The 19,315-nt window shown below is 45.7% G+C and overlaps 1 protein-coding gene and 2 long non-coding RNA genes across 9 annotated transcripts; 2 read left to right on the forward strand and 1 right to left on the reverse strand.

Moving 5' to 3' along the window:
• Nucleotides 1–1,237: 1,237 nt before the first annotated feature.
• On the forward strand, nt 1,238–4,269 carry LOC125552574. Of its 5 annotated transcripts, none has more exons than XR_007303672.1 (4): nt 1,238–1,742; nt 2,018–2,104; nt 2,183–3,769; nt 3,899–4,269. It is a non-coding gene; the product is annotated as an uncharacterized LOC125552574 (long non-coding RNA). The 5 variants fall into 5 exon arrangements; XR_007303675.1 differs by having other exon boundaries at nt 3,910–4,269; XR_007303674.1 differs by having other exon boundaries at nt 2,183–3,150; nt 3,231–4,269.
• A 1,716-nt stretch (nt 4,270–5,985) lies between these two features.
• On the forward strand, nt 5,986–7,292 carry LOC125552575. 3 transcript variants are annotated; one of them, XR_007303679.1, is made up of 3 exons: nt 5,986–6,042; nt 6,263–6,435; nt 6,868–7,292. It is a non-coding gene; the product is annotated as an uncharacterized LOC125552575 (long non-coding RNA). The 3 variants fall into 3 exon arrangements; XR_007303678.1 differs by having other exon boundaries at nt 5,987–6,042; nt 6,138–6,435; XR_007303677.1 differs by lacking the exon at nt 5,986–6,042 and having other exon boundaries at nt 6,049–6,435.
• Nucleotides 7,293–10,206: 2,914 nt separating this feature from the next.
• Nucleotides 10,207–11,892, reverse strand: LOC125554098 (transcription factor RSL2-like). The gene is made up of 5 exons (XM_048717705.1): nt 11,329–11,892; nt 10,951–11,229; nt 10,791–10,856; nt 10,602–10,667; nt 10,207–10,450 (listed from the first exon to the last, which is right to left on the reverse strand). Exons 1-5 carry the CDS (start codon nt 11,809–11,811, stop codon nt 10,355–10,357), a joined length of 990 nt encoding a protein of 329 aa, XP_048573662.1. The 5' UTR covers nt 11,812–11,892; the 3' UTR covers nt 10,207–10,354.
• Between the last annotated feature and the right edge of the window lie 7,423 nt (nt 11,893–19,315).

Below are 19,315 nucleotides of genomic sequence, written 5' to 3' on the forward strand. Positions count from 1 at the left end.
CTCAATGGCGAGTCGGAGCGCCTTAGCACTCTTCGGCGGAGACGCCGCGCAACCGTCTCCCCCGTCGTGAGCGAGCGGTGGAGGACAGAAGCAAGGAGCGCTGCCCCAGGATCGACCAGCGCGCTCGCGCGCGGACGGCGCGCAGACATCGACTCGGACGCCGCTGCCCTCTACCTCGCCCGCTGCCACTCATGTCGGGCTGCTCGTGCCTCCGACTCGAGCGTCTGAATGTGCGCTGGCCCTACCGTGGACACGAGGACCCAACGGTGGCCGAGCACCACCTCTGGAGCAGCGGGTGCTGGTGGTGGGCGGTGTACCTGGAGGAGCGGAGCGGAGTGGCCGGAGCTGCGCGCCGGGTGGGAAGGGTCGGCGATGTCGTCGGCGCTGCGCCGACGGGCACCGAGCGCTGACGAAGTGGATCCGCCTTGGTCGACGACCGAACGCCTCAATGCGATGCGGAGGGCGACCTCCTCCACATCGCCGGGGTCCGCTTTGCGCAGCAGGCTAGACCAGTCATCGTCGGAGCCGGAGTCCCCACAGGAGGCAGCGCTGCTTCGGTCGCCGGCCATCGAATGCGTTTGGAGGGGATCAGAAGTGGAGTGAATGGAGAGGGGAGTGAAGTGGAGTTCGGATTGATTGCAGTCTAGGGTTTTTCGGATGGCGATATTTGTGGGGCAGCCGTGGGTCAGGCTGGGCCAAGTCGACGTGGCGGGCGCGCCCGGACCGCCCCATATCCGTCCCATATTTAGGCTGAACATGGGGTGTCGGTCACCCCGGACGTTTGAGGGCGGTTTAAGAGGCCCGTCTGGGTTCAAATTTCGTGACTGGGCGGCCTGCCCAGGCGTTTAAAACGGATTTGAAGGGTTCGGTTGTAGATGCTCTTATTAGATCTCTTTTTTCTTTGTTGAGAATCCCAATTTATTCATCATTTGGCGGAAAGATATCCGACTGTACATCGTCAATCAGAAAAACAGGGATTACAACGAACATATCTAAGAATTTAAATGCTCCATTTCACAACAGTGAGCAGCATCATTGGCTTCCGTCCTGCTAAGTTGGAATCTCTACTTTTAAGGGAGCAGTTCGTAGTCTCGCTTCCAAGTTTTTTTAGTCCCACCTCCCACGGTTTATTTTGGTATCTCCTCCCACCTGTGACTAAGCCACCACAAACCAAAAAAAACCTTCTCCTGAGACCCGAACCCGCACCCATCCACATACAAAAAATAGACCTACGAAGGTTAACCAACGAAAAAAGACATACGAAAGTTAACCAGCGATAGAAAAAACCTAAACCTATCGCCCGCTCGCTCGCGCCCCTGTTGCTCCCTCCTCGATCCCGATCTGGATCGAGGGGACGAGGAGCTCCTGCCTCCCCGACGGCCGGCCTCCTCCTCGCCCCGCCGCTGCGTCCGGCGCCGCGACGGCCTCTGGAGCCAGGGAAGCCATGACCTGAGCTCGGCCTCGAGGTCCCCGCCGCCGTCTCCTACAGTTTCTGCCCCGCCGCCTCGCCGTCGCACCAACCTCAGCGTCGCGCCGCCGCCGGCTCTGGTCGCCTCCACCTCCGCTCCAGGCAACCCTCGGTCGCCGGCTCGCTGGAGCACGACGGCAGACGATGGATGCCCTGGTTGTGTGCGACGGATGCAGTTCTCACGCGCAAGCTAGGGTTGGAGCCGCCAGCTCTTCATCCTGCCCGCCGGCGGCGACTCTTCCCGCCCCGCACTCCCGCCTCCCCATTATCATAGGTATCTCCACCCCTTTCTCTTTCCCCCTCTTCTCTCCTCTCCCTTCTCCCTCCTCCATCTCTGTTCCCTTCCCCCGACTGGCCCGGACATGGAGAACAGCGACAGGGCCAGGTTTGCGGATGTGTTGCGGTAGTCCTTGACGGGGTGCTCGCCGGCGATGACCGTGGCCTAGCAGCAGGATAGCATAAGCTCTCCCTTGTTCTTTTGTGCTTGAATCAGATTTGGTGCTTCTCAATTTTACACATTTATTGATCTTGGTCTTCTTTTGTATGCAGGGTACATTTATGTTTCATGATCTGTTCTGCAGATTTTCAAAACACTGAGTGCATATCTTGCCTTGCAATGCTGCTGATTCGACAATCGTGAGTGCTCCTCTCCCCTTTCCCTCCCTGCTAAAATTCAGTTCCAAACACGATCTGACGGTTGATTCTTTGGTTCAGGAACTGGATTCAAACTGGACTTGCGACCAGAGCAACCCCAAGCAAGATGAACTCGATTGGAAGATGTCTTCTAAACTCTGAAGGCAAGCACTCGGCCGACACTTTTGCTCTTGTAGAAGGCATGCCATTTGATTCATGCCAAGAAGCGTACGGACAATATAAGCTATTTGCTTTGGAGGATGGTTTTGGAATTCATCATGGAAAGCCGAGATGAGGGCATGCACGTTACCAGTTGACGCACAAAATTGTGTGCTGGTGCTAGATCAGTTACATAGCGTCTTGCTTGAAATTGTAGTACAACTATATTCTTGTCGTTTCCCCAGCCACTCCATGATGGTCTTGCGCTTGAATTTTTTCCATGCTTTGAAATTGCTTGGTATTTATATTGTAGCTAGCATTGTCATTGTCTTGTTTGGTTTTCGGTGTGCAGGTTAAGAGGGACAATGATAATTCTTCTTCGTGCAAAACAGAACGAAGGCGAGGATGCGTCTCCTCCATGCAAAGCAGGTTGGTATGTGAGCATATTTAGCAACGAGCAAAATCACCCTCTGTCTGCAATTTGTGAAGAGAAGAGGCAGTGGAACTCACACAGTGAGATCAATCCAGTTCTTATGATTTTCATCAAGAATCTCAAAGCACCTCATCAATTTTTGCAAACAGAAACCAATGAAAAAACAATTGGGGGCATCTCGAGATTGAAGATTGTGAAATTTACACAAGCGAGATATACAAAAAGTTTGAAGATGAGTTCTTCAAATCAATGTCCTTGGTTGTGTCTAGGTGCATCAGTGAAACTGGATGCGAAATTAAGTGTGCGCGTCCAGAATATTTTCAGGCATATGGGAATGTTGTGCAAACATTTTGTTGGTTTCAGACAATTGAAAGCAGTGCTACAGTCCAAATTTTGCCAAGAGAAAGGAGTTTAGGGAAGACGACAGAGGAGGAATATGATGTTGCCCCAACCCCAGGTACTACCTTTACACCCGTATCCACTTTTGGACAAAATCGGGATCTAGAGTTCATGAAGAGCGCGACTGAATTTAAAAAGGTCCGTGCGTATTCTTGGTACCTCGAGGATGAGAACAAGCCACCCAAAAAATGGCCAGAAGGAAGCACCATATGTGCAGGTGTGTTCATGTGCGTTAGAAGGTAAGTTTGTGCTTCTAATTTCCTAAACATTCCTATTACAAACAGAAAACATCTATGGTTGGTGATAATAATTATTGGTGAACATTGTTATTGGTAAACCTACATGCTGTCGATCTGCCTCTTCTTCCTGTTGCAATTATTGATGGCCATTATTATTGCAATTTTATCCTAATTTATGTTCAGCTATTACCAGGTTCTTTGATTGAATCCTAATTCAAACTTCTAACATACGCAATACTTTTTGTGCAATTATAAGATGATGCATACTCTGACAGTGCTTTGGCCACATAAAAGGTAAATCCATCATTGTGGAGATGTCAAAGTTGTCACAAAGACAAGCATCTGAACTTTCTTTTTGGAATGAAACAAAGATGCAGACTAACCGTATCATGTTTTTTTTGACATCAACCAATATCATGAGTTGGTTCAGGACTTCAGGTATATATCACTAGTATAACAATCAATTAACCATAGCAATTGTTACTTTTTTTATCTACTCTCAAATGCTTCTCTATTTTAAATACCTATTAAATGTTGTCACAATCACCCTATTTCCGCCGCACTAAGGGCTATGGCAGGAAGGAGCCCACCGTCGGCATCGCCCATGGCCGAGAAGACCGAGGACGCCGAGGACCCAGCGCCCTCAAGTACGATGGTGTTCTTTCTGTTATGACTTACGGTGATGCCTGAGGAGTTTTGAGATCAATCTTGATCTTCATATGACTGTGACCGGGAGGCGAACCGGTTGCGCTTAGAGACAATTGATTAATGGAGATCCTCCAGCCACCGAGCTCGGAAAGGAAACCTAGGCGAGAAATCCACGCTTGTCCATACCGCTTGCCGTTTAGGCCGAGCAACTTCGTGAACTTCAACCCCATCATGTTGTAAGAACTAATAGTTTACAAAATAACTAAGTTTTTAGATTGGATATTCTTCCACATCTATGCATATTTTTTCTTACCGCGGTATATATCTAACACTAGAAAATGAGTTGTTGAAATATTTTTTTACTAATAATCATTGGTCTATAGGACAAGGACTCGGCGGATGATTCCTCATTGACTTTCTACCAGTTACGCCTGAAGGAAATATGCCCTAGAGGCAATAATAAAGTTATTATTTATTTCCTTATATCATGATAAAAGTTTATTATTCATGCTAGAATTGTATTAACCGGAAATATAATACATGTGTGAATACATAGACAAACAGAGTGTCACTAGTATGCCTCTACTTGACTAGCTCGTTAATCAAAGATGGTTATGTTTCCTAACCATGGACAAAGAGTTGTTATTTGATTAACGGGATCACATCATTAGTTGAATGATCTGATTGACATGACCCATTCCTTTAGCTTAGCACTTGATCGTTTAGTTTGTTGCTATTTCTTTCTTCATGACTTATACATGTTCCTATGACTATGAGATTATGCAACTCCCGTTTATCGGAGGAACACTTTGTGTGCCACTAAACGTCACAATATAACTGGGTGATTATAAAGGTGCTCTACAGGTGTCTCCAAAGGTACTTGTTGGGTTGGCGTATTTCAAGATTAGGATTTGTCACTCCGATTGTCGGAGAGGTATCTCTGGGCCCACTCGGTAATACACATCACTAAAAGCCTTGCAAGCATTGCAACTAATGAGTTAGTTGCGGGATGATGTATTACAGAACGAGTAAAGAGACTTGCCGGTAACGAGATTGAACTAGGTATAGGATACCGACGATCGAATCTCGGGCAAGTAACATACCGATGACAAAAGGAACAACGTATGTTGTTATGCGGTCTGACCGATAAAAGATCTTCGTAGAATATGTAGGAACCAATATGGGCATCCAGGTCCCGCTGTTGGTTATTGACTGGAGACGTGTCTCGGTCATGTCTATATTGTTCTCGAACCCGTAGGGTCCGCACGCTTAAGGTTTCGATGACAGTTATATTATGAGTTTATGCGTTTTGATGTACCGAAGGTTGTTCGGAGTTCCGGATGTGATCACGGACATGACGAGGAGTCTCGAAAGGGTGGAGACATAAAGATTGATATATTGAAAGCCTACGTTTGGATATCGGAAGTGTTCCGGGTGAAATCAGGATTTTACCGGATTACCGGGAGGTTACCGGAACCCCCCGGGAGGTATATGGGCCTTAGTGGAAGAGAGGAGAGGTGGTCAGAGATGGGCCGCGCGCCCCTCCCCCCCTTGGTCCGAATAGGACAAGGAGAGGGGGTCGGCCCCCCTTCCTCCTCTCTCTCCTCTCCCCCCCCCTCCGCGAATCCTATTCCAACTAGGAAAGGGGGGGAGTCCTACTCCCTCCGGGAGTAGGACTCCTCCTGGCGCGCCTCCTCTTGGCCGGCCGGCCCCCCCTTTGAACCTTTATATACGGAGGCAAGGGGCACCCCTAAGGACACAAGTTGATCCACGTGATCATATTATTAGCCGTGTGCGGTGCCCCTTTCCACCATAGTCCTTGATAATATTGTAGCGGTGCTTAGGCGAAGCCCTGCGACAGTAGTACATCAAGATCGTCACCACGCCGTCGTGCTGACGGAACTCTTCCCCGACACTTTGCTGGATCGGAGTCCGGGGATCGTCATCGAGCTGAACGTGTGCTAGAACTCGGAGGTGCCGTAGTTTCGGTGCTTGATCGGTCGGGCCGTGAAGACGTACGACTACATCAACCAAGTTAACGCTTCCGTTGTCGATCTACAAGGGTACGTAGATCACACTCTCCCCTCTCGTTGCTATGCATCACCATGATCTTGCGTGTGCGTAGAATTTTTTTTGAAATTACTACGTTTCCCAACAGCGCCATGACTGCGTCCACAGCATCCCGACACCATGTTCAAGACCAAGTTCTAACCCACATATCCAATCTCCCTCCATGGATCTTGCCTCTCATTGACCAAGATCAACAATTACACTCAATTTCAGATCTACAAAAGAGATGGACCTAGAGCAAACAACCTGTGAGGCTTGGTTCGTGTACATCAACAACGTTGTATGATGGTGAAGTTTCTTCACTTCCCCTGACCAGACGCTGCTTGCTCTGCTCACTGAAGGTGCCCGCTGTTTGTGTTTGGATGTTGTTGCTGCCGTATGTCAAGGTATGTAGCAGCAGCTTTTGTTTTCCGTTTCACACTAGCGAATGTCAGAATTTATCATGTGGGCAATTTTTTTTACTGTAGTATGAGTACAAGGTTCAAAGAAGTTTAGTCATTTAGTATCTCACAGATTGTATAGGCTTTAAATTTAGGAGATGACTTGGAAGCTCAACATAGAAAATTATTTAGTCTAATGCAGATTACATATTAAACGCCTTTTCGAAGCAAGTATGGAAGAACATGTGGTGAGCTCTCCATGAGAAAATTTAATATAACAGTTTCTTTGACTTGAAGGAATATTTGCAGATTTTTATCTATCGAAAGTTTGAGGGTATCATCTTTGCGAAATTGATGCTCTTGACGTCTATTAGTAATGGACACTTCTATCATTCTATATATCATTTTATGCACATAACTGAGAAGGCTTTCTAATAGTTGAGGAGGCGCTCATGATTCTGAGCTTGGCTCTTCCTGACTAGCTCGTCACCAGGCTCACAACTGCGGAATCATAGGCGCGAAACGCTTCAAGGTGTCCGCCAAAGCCCGTGTCATTGAGCAGAAAGTTGCCTCGCTCAACCAAATTGCACCTGTCATTGATGCACGGCGAGGGCACTCGGAATCTGGTGTTTCTCCGTTGCGAAGCATGCGATGTTGAGAGAAAAGAGGGAGACTGCACCGGAGGAAAGCGAAGCATGGTAGCAGGTATGAAGATGAGAGCATAATGTTCTCTTTTAGCAAAGGATCCATGTTTCTATTTTTTTCATCCCATTGCAACGCACGGGGACCTTTGATTTGATTTAGTATTATCTTATACTGTAGATAGGGAAATATGGACACTAAATATCCATTTCTTAGGTGTCAACCTGGTACATTAGGCTGTATATAGTACATGGCAGAGTTGTTCCAGCTACTAATTCAGGTAATCTGATTCATATCTTAGGAACTTTTCTTTAGGCATAGTTAACTAACAGCAAGGACATTGCCATATATGAAGTATGAACAAAAAAAGGAGGTACAGTAATGATTTCACATATGCACTTTCCCTACAACCTATGTCGAGGGTACCTACTGTAATGATTTTGCATATGAACTTGCTAAAAAATAGTACTACTACCTTGAGTTTGTCAAAGAATAATGCCACTAAATTGTCAGCCATTTAGGATCTGTCATCTTTTTCCCCACTAGGGCGCTTCCTTAAAATTTATTACTTTAGAGACATGGGGATCCTCAAGTTAACACACTTGATTCTTACTGCTGCCTATGCATCCCTGAACTTCAGTTAAATTTATGATTATCTCGATATTTCCTATACTTTATCAAGTGTAGGGTTCTTAAAATAAGGACAGACATTTGTTTCACCTTTTGTAGTTCATCATAATAGCATATGATTTTAGAAAATGGCAAATTGCCAAGTACAATTCTGAAGCGAAGAGTTACTTATGTATTTTTTTATTCATGAATGACATGATCAAGGAGTCAGGTGTGAAAATGCTTTATAAATCAGGTGAGCCAACATGCTGAAATTTTGTGGCAATTAGTGTGGGAAAGAACAATGTACTCTTGTTTCAAGTAGACTTCATCGCCTTATTGTTAGAGTCAGCTTCACCCCTCCCATTGTTATATTCTTGACATGAATATTAGTGCCCCCCCCCCCCCCCCCCCCCCCCCCCCCATTTATGTTGTTGAAAATGACAATCGCTTGATCTTTGAATCATGCAGTTGCCTATCTACAAATCATAATTGTGGCCAAATAAAACATACTGATATATCCAAATCTAGGCCGAAGCTATGCTACAGACTAGGTATGGCCATCATTTATATGTTTGGAAACTACTAATAATCCACTTGATCATCTCAAGTAACAAACCACTGACTAATTAGCCATGCATCAAGAAAAGCAGAAGTTGTTCATCTCAATAAAATAATCCAAATTACCATATTTATTTATTAAAAAATGGTTATATACTAACCCCAAGCCATTTCCAACAAAGCAAATATCATTGCATTTTTTTTCTATTGGTACTTTGGATAAGTGTGGGTGGACTTGATAATTGACACGAGGAAGCTGCTAAAAGCAAGGAATCTAATCAACAACAAGGATCTTCTAATGGTTTCCTTCTGGTTTATCTGGTGGGAGTGTTGAAATATTTTCATGAGGAAAAAAATATGATCCCCTTGCTCACTCATCGATGAGCATGAGGACGGTACGTAGTTGCAAACTCCATTGCTCTGGAGGATCGTGCGCCGACGCCAAGTTCATAAATGGACTTTATCTACGTTCGGCAGTGTGTAGCTCAACAAGAACACTTCGTTTCACACTGATGGAGGCAACGGGGCATATGGGCTATTCTTCGTGACTCATTTGGGGGCTTCGTTGCGAAAAGTGCCTGCAACTACCGGGCTTCACTGCTCTAGATATTTGAATTTTTTTAAAAACACACTTAGGTTGCTAGAAAAATCTTAAATCAAATACGTGAATACATACACACATTCTTAAGGCCCGGTAAAAACCTGAAAAAAATACGTTGTATTTAGATATAAAAAAGATATAATTCTGACAGGAATGACTCCCCTTTTGTCCTATATACTACTAGAAATTTGTTTTTTTCTATAGCCAAAAACAAAACGAGATAACTACCACAGTTGCCACGGGTATTTGGAATGTGTATATGTATCCTTGGAAAAAAATTCAAAACACAAATTTCAAAATGTTTAAATATAGAGAGCACTGGAGCTCGGGTGTTGCAACACGTTGATTCATGCAGGTACAAGTGGTCAAGGTTGGACATTCCACCGATGGAAGCTGAAGCATTAATGATGGGCCTGAAGTTAGCAGAAAATTGGACACCCACTCCCATGCGGTGGAGAGATTCAATGAAAAATATTCAAGGCGTGAAGAACCAGTCGGAGTACCGCACTTTAGAGGCAGTTGTCACTTATGATTGCCGGAATTTGATGGCAAGCTTTGGAAGGGCGAGGATGATGCACCGGGGGCGAGAAGCAGATTCACGTGAACACTTGGTCGATTTTGTTTTATTGACAGGCCTGAGAGGTCAAGGGGAACCACCCTCTTATTTCCCGGTTCCAGTTCTTGTAAAGGATATGATAATCATTTAAACAAAGTTGTCAAACTTAAAGAAAAATAATCTTCCACTGTTGAAAAACATTAAGGATGTGCACATTTGTGCTTGATCATGAAGTGAAATGGACCATGAAGGGACATTTTAACTTGTTTTATTGAGAGGGCATGAGAAGTCTGAAGGGATCATCTTTCTTGGCCCGTGATAATACAAAAGGTGTCTTTATATATATGTTTGTTTTCACAGAGTATGAGAGAGATGGAGATGAATTATGTCGACGTCCAAAAAGAATAGCTTGAAGACCTTTGGATTTTTTATGGCAGCGCACGGACACCTTCCAAAGACAAGGGTTTTCGGGCGATGTTTTATGGCATTGCACGTGCACCTAATATACTAAATCCAGCTTTGACCTTATCATTTGTTTGACTCATTTATATGCATGCATTGTAGCCCGTAGCAACGCACGGACGTTTTACTAGTCATGTTTAATTATACACCTTAAGTTACACCTATGACCTATTGATTGGCTGTTATTCCCTCCGTCTCATAAAATAAGACGTGTTTTGACACTAATCTTATATTATGAGACGGAGGGAGTAACTAATATCGAGAAAATGAGGGAAAAACTACTGGCGTCCGTCGAAACAGGATTCATCTCGAGGACAAATGAGCGTAATAAGGTAAAAATATCGTTCAATTTGTATTATATATGCCGTTTGTCTGTAATTTATGACTGAAATGAATTCAAGAAGGAATAATCTAAACACTTAAGAATCATTGTGCACGAATGCACATATGAACTGCCGAGAAAGTTGCTCGAGCCTCGTTGGCTCCAGAGCTGATCATTGCTGCGGCGGCGCGATCTTGAGGTCGAGGCCGACGTTGAAGCCGTTGTAGGCGATCGGCGCGAACATCCACATGTCATCCGAGCTCAAAAGCTGTGCACAACAGGAAACAGTCAGGATCAATTTGCTCAAAACAGTTTCTACTAGTCATTAATCTTCTGAAGATAAAAGTGCAGCCCTGAAAAACATCCATAGATTTCTAATAAAAGGGTTAATATATGGTTGGAGTTTCGCCAGAACCGACCTTGATCTGGAGCTGCATGAACTTGATGTAGTGAACTGCTTCTTCCAGCATCGTGCTGATGTCCACCTGAAAGCCAAATCTCGCATGCATTAGAAATTTATAACCACATCATCATTTCCCCAGATATTTGCATTAGTATAACAAATGTTCCAGTCGTAGCTCGAATGATTGAAATTTAAAAATAATTACCTTGGTTCCGTTAGGGATGAGGTTCTGCAGCACCTTCAGCCGCTCGTTGATCTTTTCTCTACGTTTCTGCTAACGACAACACAAACATTTCAGATTAATATTCAGACTTCATCACAGACGTTGTGGCCGACTGCGTTGGCACTTCTACCCATTAACTTACCCTGGCGTAGAGGCTCTGCGGGTCGGTGGCCGCTCCGCGCCCGGCCCTCGCCTTGGCGCCGCCGCCGTGGTCACCCCGCGACGACGACGTCTTCTTGGACGCCGAGCTCATGTTGCTGCAGGAGGTCATCTCCAGCGAGCCCTCCTCGTCGGAGAGGTAGTTGCTGGAGCTTTGCACGTGGTTGGTGGCCTCGCCATTGCTCTCTTCCTGGGCGCCTCGGCTGCACGAGCCCTTCGAAGCCTTCTTGGGCTGCGCGCTGCTCTTGCCCTTCCTCTGCACCTGCATCGATCAGACAGACACTCAACGCCGTCAGGCACCCTGACCCCGTGACATATTATGTCAAGAGCTGCCAGGAACTCAGGACACGTTTTCACGTACCGGTGGTGCCGTGGAGCGCGCCTTCTTCTTCGGGGCGGTGACCGCGTCGCTCTGAGTGCCGTTCTGGTCGCCGAACTTCCTCTTGCACGCCGCCGCCGACGTGCCGGCGCCGTCGTCCTGGTCGTCGAACTGGAGGTTCAGATCGACCATGAATCCAGCCGGATCGGCCATGATCTGCTCCTCCGGCGCCACGAAGAAGTTACCGGCCATGGCAGTGGCATCGCCGTCGTAGTAGCCGTGGCTGTAGTAACCCGCGCCGGCCGAGGCGTGATCCTGCATCTGCATGCAGTACGGCGCCGAGGTGTAGTACTGGTTGGCAGCCTCCTGGCCAGGCCAGTACATGGACGACGGCGGCGCCGCGGCCGGATGCTGCTTCTGGTCGTTGCCGAAGAACTGCACCCCGAGCAGCCGCGCCATCTCCTCGGAGTCCTCCGCGGCCACCGACGGGTCGAACGAGTGCCAGCTCGCCTCCGAGGCCTCCATTGTTCGATCGATCGATCTCTCTCCTGGCACTACGGACGACTAGACGAAGACGTACGCTGTTCGACGGCTGGCAGAGTACGTATGTTGTATCTCTTGTAGATGCCAGATTGCCAATGCGCGTGTGCAGACATTTATACCAGTAGCTGAATGTGGGACTACTCGTGATCTTGGGGTACACAAACGGAATGTTCCGCGCGCGGACAAGTCTGACCATTGCGCTTTCAACATCAGGGCAGCTTGCCGCCATTGTTTAACACACGCAGCATTCGCTCCAGTTGGAGATGCCGGACAGCTACCGGAGACCGCTGAATTTCGCGCAACCGCGGAATAGAAAAAACCGGGGCAGATACTATATGCACGGCGTCGATCGACCGTCCGTGAGGCCATTGAAAGGGTGCAATGAGTGAGAAACTGAGAACAGGAGTGCGGGATGATGATCATAAGAATAATGGTGGGAGTAAACAATCAGGATCATGATTAGGGTGAGCGCCGGTAGAGTAATGTGCAGCGGGGGTGGTCTCGACGTCTCGTACGAGCGATTTGAACCGGATGACGACGCACTCGGCGAAACGAGAAACACGGATGGTAGGACTGTAGTTGGGGACTTGGGGATTAAAGAAAGAAAGGCGATCGATGGTTGTGCAGGGGTTGGCAAAGATCGTGCGGAAGAGTTCCCTGTCATTATAATCTCCGCGGGCAATTTTCTGTTTTTGCTGCTTTCAAATCATTGATCCTGATCTTTTGCCTCCTCCTGCAGGGGGTTCAGGACTTGCATTTTTTTTTCTTCTTTGATGTTTTTGAGTACTAGTTTGTTGGCTAAAATTGGAGGGAAGAGAGAATAAATAAATGATTTGGTCGGCAGTTCGTGGTTAGTGAAAGTTTTGGATTAGTGTGGTCTCATTCGTGGGTTTGTCTGGTAGTCTCTCTGTTCATGTCCATGCATTATCTGTTCACAATGGCAAAGGAACAGCAACTTTGGACCACTGGTTCAGTGTCTCCACAAACAACATTGTGTTGTGCCAAACACTCGGAAAAAAAAACATTGTTGTGCTATATTTGGTACTCCCTCCGCGACAAGTAATATGGATCGGAGGGAGTATTGTAAATTCTTTCACATCTGCGTGATATTTCATGTAAAAGCCATAAAACGAGACCTGTCAAACTCCCGTGCCAACAGAACTGGCTGGGGGGGGGGGGGGGGGGGGGGGGGGGGGGGGGGGGGAGGGAGCAATGACCTACCAGCAGAGAGGAAGTGGCATCGTGGCACGCCTAGAGATTTCCTCTCTCTAGTATCGAACCGATCTCTGGTAGGGATTGAATTTAGATTCATAGAGTTTCTTATCTCTTCTTTGCCCTAATTCACAAATCACAATATAGTCTGACTACATCCCCCTCCCCCTACCCACCCACCCACCAGTTGTACCAAACTGGGACTTCTCTGCCCAAGGTCACTCCTCTGTTCGTCTCATGAAGCACATCATGCATGAGACCGTCCATCGCTTACTGACCTTTATGTTGCCTAATACTTCTCCATCCCAGTTCCCGACGTGCGCCGCAAGGGGGAGAGCAGGCCTTTGAAACCACTACTCGTATCTCCTTCCACGTTGCTCCTTTGCACATCTCACGAAACACAATGCACATGAGACCTCTCCTCGTTTACTAAGATTTATGTCGCCTAAGACTTTTCCATCCCGCTTCACGATGTCTACCGTGAGGGATAGCAGGCTTATGAGACCACTGCTTGCATCTCCTCCGAGATTGTCGCGGACAACTACCTCCTCAATGACACTTACTTCCTCCACGACATCTTGACAGCCGATGCTGCTGCCACTACAAACACATCATCATCCACCACATTGTATATGCTATCATCACTTCTTTTAGGAATCACTTTTGGGACTTTGGTACTAGCAATCGAACTAGACCTGTTATATTTGTTTTACATACTAGATTACATGTCTAATTTGTTTTGAGCATCTACAACCGAACCCCCTTCCCTCCTAAACGTCTGGGCTGCCTTGCACCCCTCAAATCCAACCCATATGTGGGGCGGATTTGGGCCGCCCAGACATGCCCGGGTGCGACCGCCACATCGGACCCGATAGGACGGACCTACTCCAAATAACTCCAAATTGACCAAGTTCACCAAGTCATCCGCCCTCTCTTTATCGACGAGTCATCGTCCTCCTCCACCCTTGCTCCTCGTCCATGCTGCAGTCCTAGATGTCGACGCCCACTACAACATCCCCTACCGCCATTGATGATGGCTTGGCCGAGTCCGTGGGTGTCATGACCGTCGTGAGCAAGGTGGAGACCGTTGCCCGGAGAGAGCGTTGTGCAGCAGCCGCCCTCGAAGCAGCGGAGAAGGAAGCTGCATTGAAGGACACATTCGTCAGATCAATTTTTGGATGATTGCTTCGTTGTAATACATCTTTTAGGACACATTCATGATGAACATGATAAATGATGGTCAAGAGGCTCCACATTATGACTTGATACCAATGACCTTTTGTTTGATATTGGGCAAACACCGGGTACTAAAAAAGGAAGGCATAAGAGGCAAGAGGACTGACATGCACAAACCATGAAGATGTGTTGTTGTGTGAAGCTTGGTAGGCCATAAGGATGGATCATGTTTGTGGAACCGATGAAAAGGGCATAAAGTATTGGCGGAAAATCCACAAACATTATCATGAACACAAGCACTATGTGGAGTTGATTGGTATCCATCCATACCACCTACAATGAGGGCTCTCTCCAACATAGATGGGCCACCATCCAAGAGTGCATGAACAAATTTTGCAGTTTCTATGCACAAGTGGTTGGACAAAACCAAAGTGGCATTGGAATCCAAAGCCATGTAAGTTTGACTTGCTTCACGTTGTCATCATTTGTATTGCTTGCTTCCCTTCTTGCATTATCTTGAGTGATTGTTGCTTGCTAGATGGGGTTGGCCGCCACTTTGTACCAACAAATTGAGAAAACCAAATCATTCACTATGATTGGAAAACTGAAGTGGCAAACCCCTTATGATGAGCTCAGGAACCCCACCAAGAAGATGAAGAACAACAATGGCTCAAGCTCCCATCAATTTATTGGATTGGATGGACATGATGATCCAAGTGGAGGGACTGGGGGAAAGAGGTCGTGGCAAAGAGCAACGACGGGTGATGGGAAAGAAGTGGGAGAAGGAGAGGGCCGCGCGTGACGGTGGGACAAGAAAAATGTCTGTCACATGGACATACATTTTTCCACCAAGGAGAAGAAGAAGCTCTTCTTGGATGTGCAAAGGAAGAGAATGTTGTTTGGCCGAGAGAGGGTCCGGGAGAGGTTGAGCATTGAGAGGGAGAAAATAGACATAGAGAAGCAAGAAAAATGGGTAAAATGGGAGCTTGAAAAGGCGAAGACATTGGAATCAATTGAGCTCAAGAAAGAGAAACCAAGGCTTGTGAGGGACACGGGGATTCGAGGATCATGTTGCAGGATACTTGCCTCTTGGATAAGGAAAACAAGAAGTGGTTCAACAACGAGAGGAAGGAGATCAATGAGCACAAAAAGAGAGCCGTTTGATTCATTCGTGTATGCCTATGTATGAATTGATGGATTTCATTTTGGCATGTATTGAATGGTTGAATTGTGGATTATCTTCGTTTGTTGAATTATTGAATTGGTGATTAATTGGGCATGTGTTTGCATGACAAATGAGGGGCGGGCTGGCGCTGTCCACAGACGCGCCTGGGCATGCTCGCGGACGTTTAGGGGGTCACATTTGTACAGTCAGGTTGTAGATGCTCTTAGTACTTTCGCCGGTCCGATTATCATGGCTTCTATGTTCATCATGTTTTATCTACTGTGTTTCTAAAATAAATATAATATATGGAAAATTGCTCATATTCCCTACAATTCATTGTTTTGGAAAACAAAATTGTAACACCTTGTGAATATATTTCCTTTTCTGCATATCTTACTTGCACTATTACACAGAACACAATATATAGCCAAGTACATTGCTGTCGAACCCCCACCGTCAACTAGTTGTACCAGACTGAACTTTCGAGCTTAGTCGAGTTGCCATTGCAACAGCTAAGAAGAAGAAAATAAGCGAATGCTTCTACTTGTTTACAACTTCTTTTAGTCGGATGTCCCCGGAGGGACTACTTGTTTACAACTTTAATCAGTCCGTAAATCCAAATGTGATCGCATACGTATTTGTTTTCAGAAATATTTGTACTTGCATAGCTTTCTCGTTGGGATAAATGTATAAACTTGTTGTTTCTTGCTTTCTTTTCGAGCTGGCAAATCTGTACTTCGGCGACAGTACAGTACTTTATCCTCTGAATATTTTCCCACAGTTCTCGGTAGGGTTCGGAGCCAATTGGGGTTCGACAGCTGCAGTGCCTTGGCACTGCGTCCTGGTCTTCGCATAGTTAACTTGTTAACGTACGATCGACAAGACCGCAGCCAGATATGAAAATAGTGCCACGTTATAGCCACGTCCAACAACCATATAAGAGAAAAGAATGGGAAGAAAACTGGGGCCATATATTTGGTCTACTCCCGACGAGATTCTTGTCATCTTGCGCGATGCAGAAAATTGTCTTTTTGAGTATCAGACGTACACCCTATCCCTATGAGCACCTCCGAAAGATGTATATCATCTTGAGATTTACGAAGTTACGTAGGCGCCTCGTCGTCGACGGAAACGTCTCCTCTCACGGATTTAAATCCTTGTGGGTTGGAGATACCACTGTCCACCTAACCAACTCAACTACAGGTTGATTCGTGATGCAGAAAATTGTCCACCGGCCATGTACAGTTGCACGTAGACGTACACGTACACGTACAATATCTGCAGCGGGAGGGTAGATACGTGGGTTTCTGACTTCGTGCTTTCAGGCCGCATCTTTCTTTTTCCGTTTTTGGCGCGAACGGGAATAAGGCCGACACAGGGAGCAACGAAACACCCTTCACGGAGAAGCAATGCATTTCAATTAGTGTCCAAGTAGTTGTTCACCTGCAGCGACAGTATGCGACCTATATTGAACTTCTTTTCTTTTCGAATATGTGATCTGTTGAACGGCGCCTCCTTTTTTCTAGATGGAACTTGGCGTCCCTTAATAATCCTACTAGAGCTGAAAGGCTTTGTTTGGTTGCGTACATTTTTTTTTCCTCCTTGTATTTGTGGTTCATATGAGACGTGCTGAGCTAATGTTGGCTTGAAAGCATATTTTGCATATAATTTGGTTGTCTGCATATTGCGTTCCTGCATCAAGGCAACAATTTCTGTCCCGTGTTTGGTTGTCTGCGTATGGGTGTTCTGATGCGCTGCATGCTCTATGGTTGCACACATTTGACTGGTTTTTACTAACCTTGTACCCTATGTGGTTAGCTTACCATCTACCATCCTAACACGTGTTTATTCCATTACATACGATCACAAAAGTAAAACACCATCAGAATCGCAACGAACTGGACCATGATGACAAAGTTCTTCAGCTCACACAACCTAAATTGAGCAGCAACCTAACCACGATGACGACGTTCTTCCGCCCACACAATGTAAATTGAGCAGCAACCTTGCGAACTTCATCATTGTTGTTTTGTTCGAGTAGGAATTTGTGATGCTCATCATCTACCTGTTGCATTGTCTTAAACCCTCCTTTGAAAGGAGTAGCATGGGTAACCCTTGACCTGTTCATTGCATGTTCACCATAAATTGTATACTCATGAAACCCCACATTTATACACAATATTACCAATTCATCTGCAGATTAATAGGAGAGCAACGATTCAAGTACCAGACAAAGAAACACAACATCTTCGTCAGCAGTGCATATAGCATGTTCTCTGTTGCTAATGTTCATTTTGCTTGCCACAAGCCGATTTGGAGATCCAAGGCTCCTCCGAGATGCAAATTCTTTATGTGCCTTGCGGTACATCGAAGGTGCATGACCGCTGATAACCTGGAGCGTAGGGGTTGGCCTTCTAATGGAAACTGCCCGCTGTGCCTCTCGACTCATGAAGACTGTACACACCTTTTTGTGCATTGTGCCTACACACAACAGGTTTGGATGAAATCCAGGGAATGGACACACGCTGATTTTCGAATTCTGAATGATAGTTTCATCAGTACAGAAGACTGGTGGCTGACTGCGCGAAAGGAGGTTCCCAAGAACGATCGGCGCAATTTTGACACCATTACCATACTGCTGCACTTGAGGATTTGGAAGGAACAGAATGCCAGAGTTTTTGAGCATGTGGCGTGTAACATTGACAGGTTGTTGGATCTAATCAAATATGATATTAGGGCTTGGAGAGCTATTGGCTGTGTTAGCGATCTCTTTTAATTTCTTCTCTTTTCTAGTCTTCGTGTGGGCTCAGGTTGGGCCTGCTTTCTTTGTTTCTTCAGAGTTCATACTCTGTCAGCAGACAGCTCTGGAGCGCCTAGACTGTCTTGCCTCTTGTACCCCCCTTACTTCTTATTAAAGAACGTCCTATGGCCCTTCAATCCAAAGAAACACAACATCTGAAAAAGAAACAACATAGACATGCATGATCATATACCCAAAAGGCGGCACAAGTTCGTCCTAACTACTATGGTGTCATCCTACCATCACATCTAAAAAGAGGATGTAATCCTAACACCGCAAGTTCACCAACACCATGAGAGGTTAGTATGTATCACATCATCAAGATATATAGGCCAACAACAATTTTCAAGCCCTACCTACCATTCCAAATGTACATCATCATCGTCATCCTCGTCAATCACCATGCACGACATCTAGGGACGGAGCTCATGTGTGACCACCGGTGTCAGATGACACTAGTGTCGATCGATGCCGATCAGCCCTTAAACTCGCACTCTTGAAAAACGTTTTCTTTGACACTAGCCAGAAAAGGTGATTGACCCCAGCCAACCGGAGAAGTCCGAAACTCAGCATAGTTTCCAGGGGCGCTCCTATGTCTCGCTTCATGCGAGACAGGGAACGCTCGCCTGAAGTGAGCCGAGAGTTGGGCCAGCCCAGGCGCGCGAGAGCCATGACCACGTATTTTGTCTTGTTTTTTTTTGCGTTTTTTGTTTTTGTTTTTTGCTTCTTCTTTTTTTATTTTTTATACTTCCAAATATTCTAAATAATATACTACCAAAACGCTTTACATAATATATTTGAAAAAATGTTAACAAGCATTTGAAAAATGTTAAATGTGTTTAGAGAAAATGTTTCTCATGTATACAAAAAATATAAAATTTGTGTGAAAAATCTAATCATGTATTTAAAAAATGTTAGTCAAGAATTTAAAATATTGTTAAATAAGTATTTGAATCATGTTAATCAATTATTTGAAAAAAGTTAAAGTGTATATAAAATGTTGACCATGTATTCAAGAAATATTAATCTTGTATTTGAGAAAATGTTAATCTTGTATTTTAAAATGTTAATCAAGCATTCAAAATAAATAAATGTCTGCCGAATTTTTTTTGACCATGTATTAAAAAATAATA

This window comes from Triticum urartu, chromosome 4 (assembly GCF_003073215.2).
Source record: "Triticum urartu cultivar G1812 chromosome 4, Tu2.1, whole genome shotgun sequence".
NCBI lineage: Eukaryota > Viridiplantae > Streptophyta > Magnoliopsida > Poales > Poaceae > Triticum > Triticum urartu.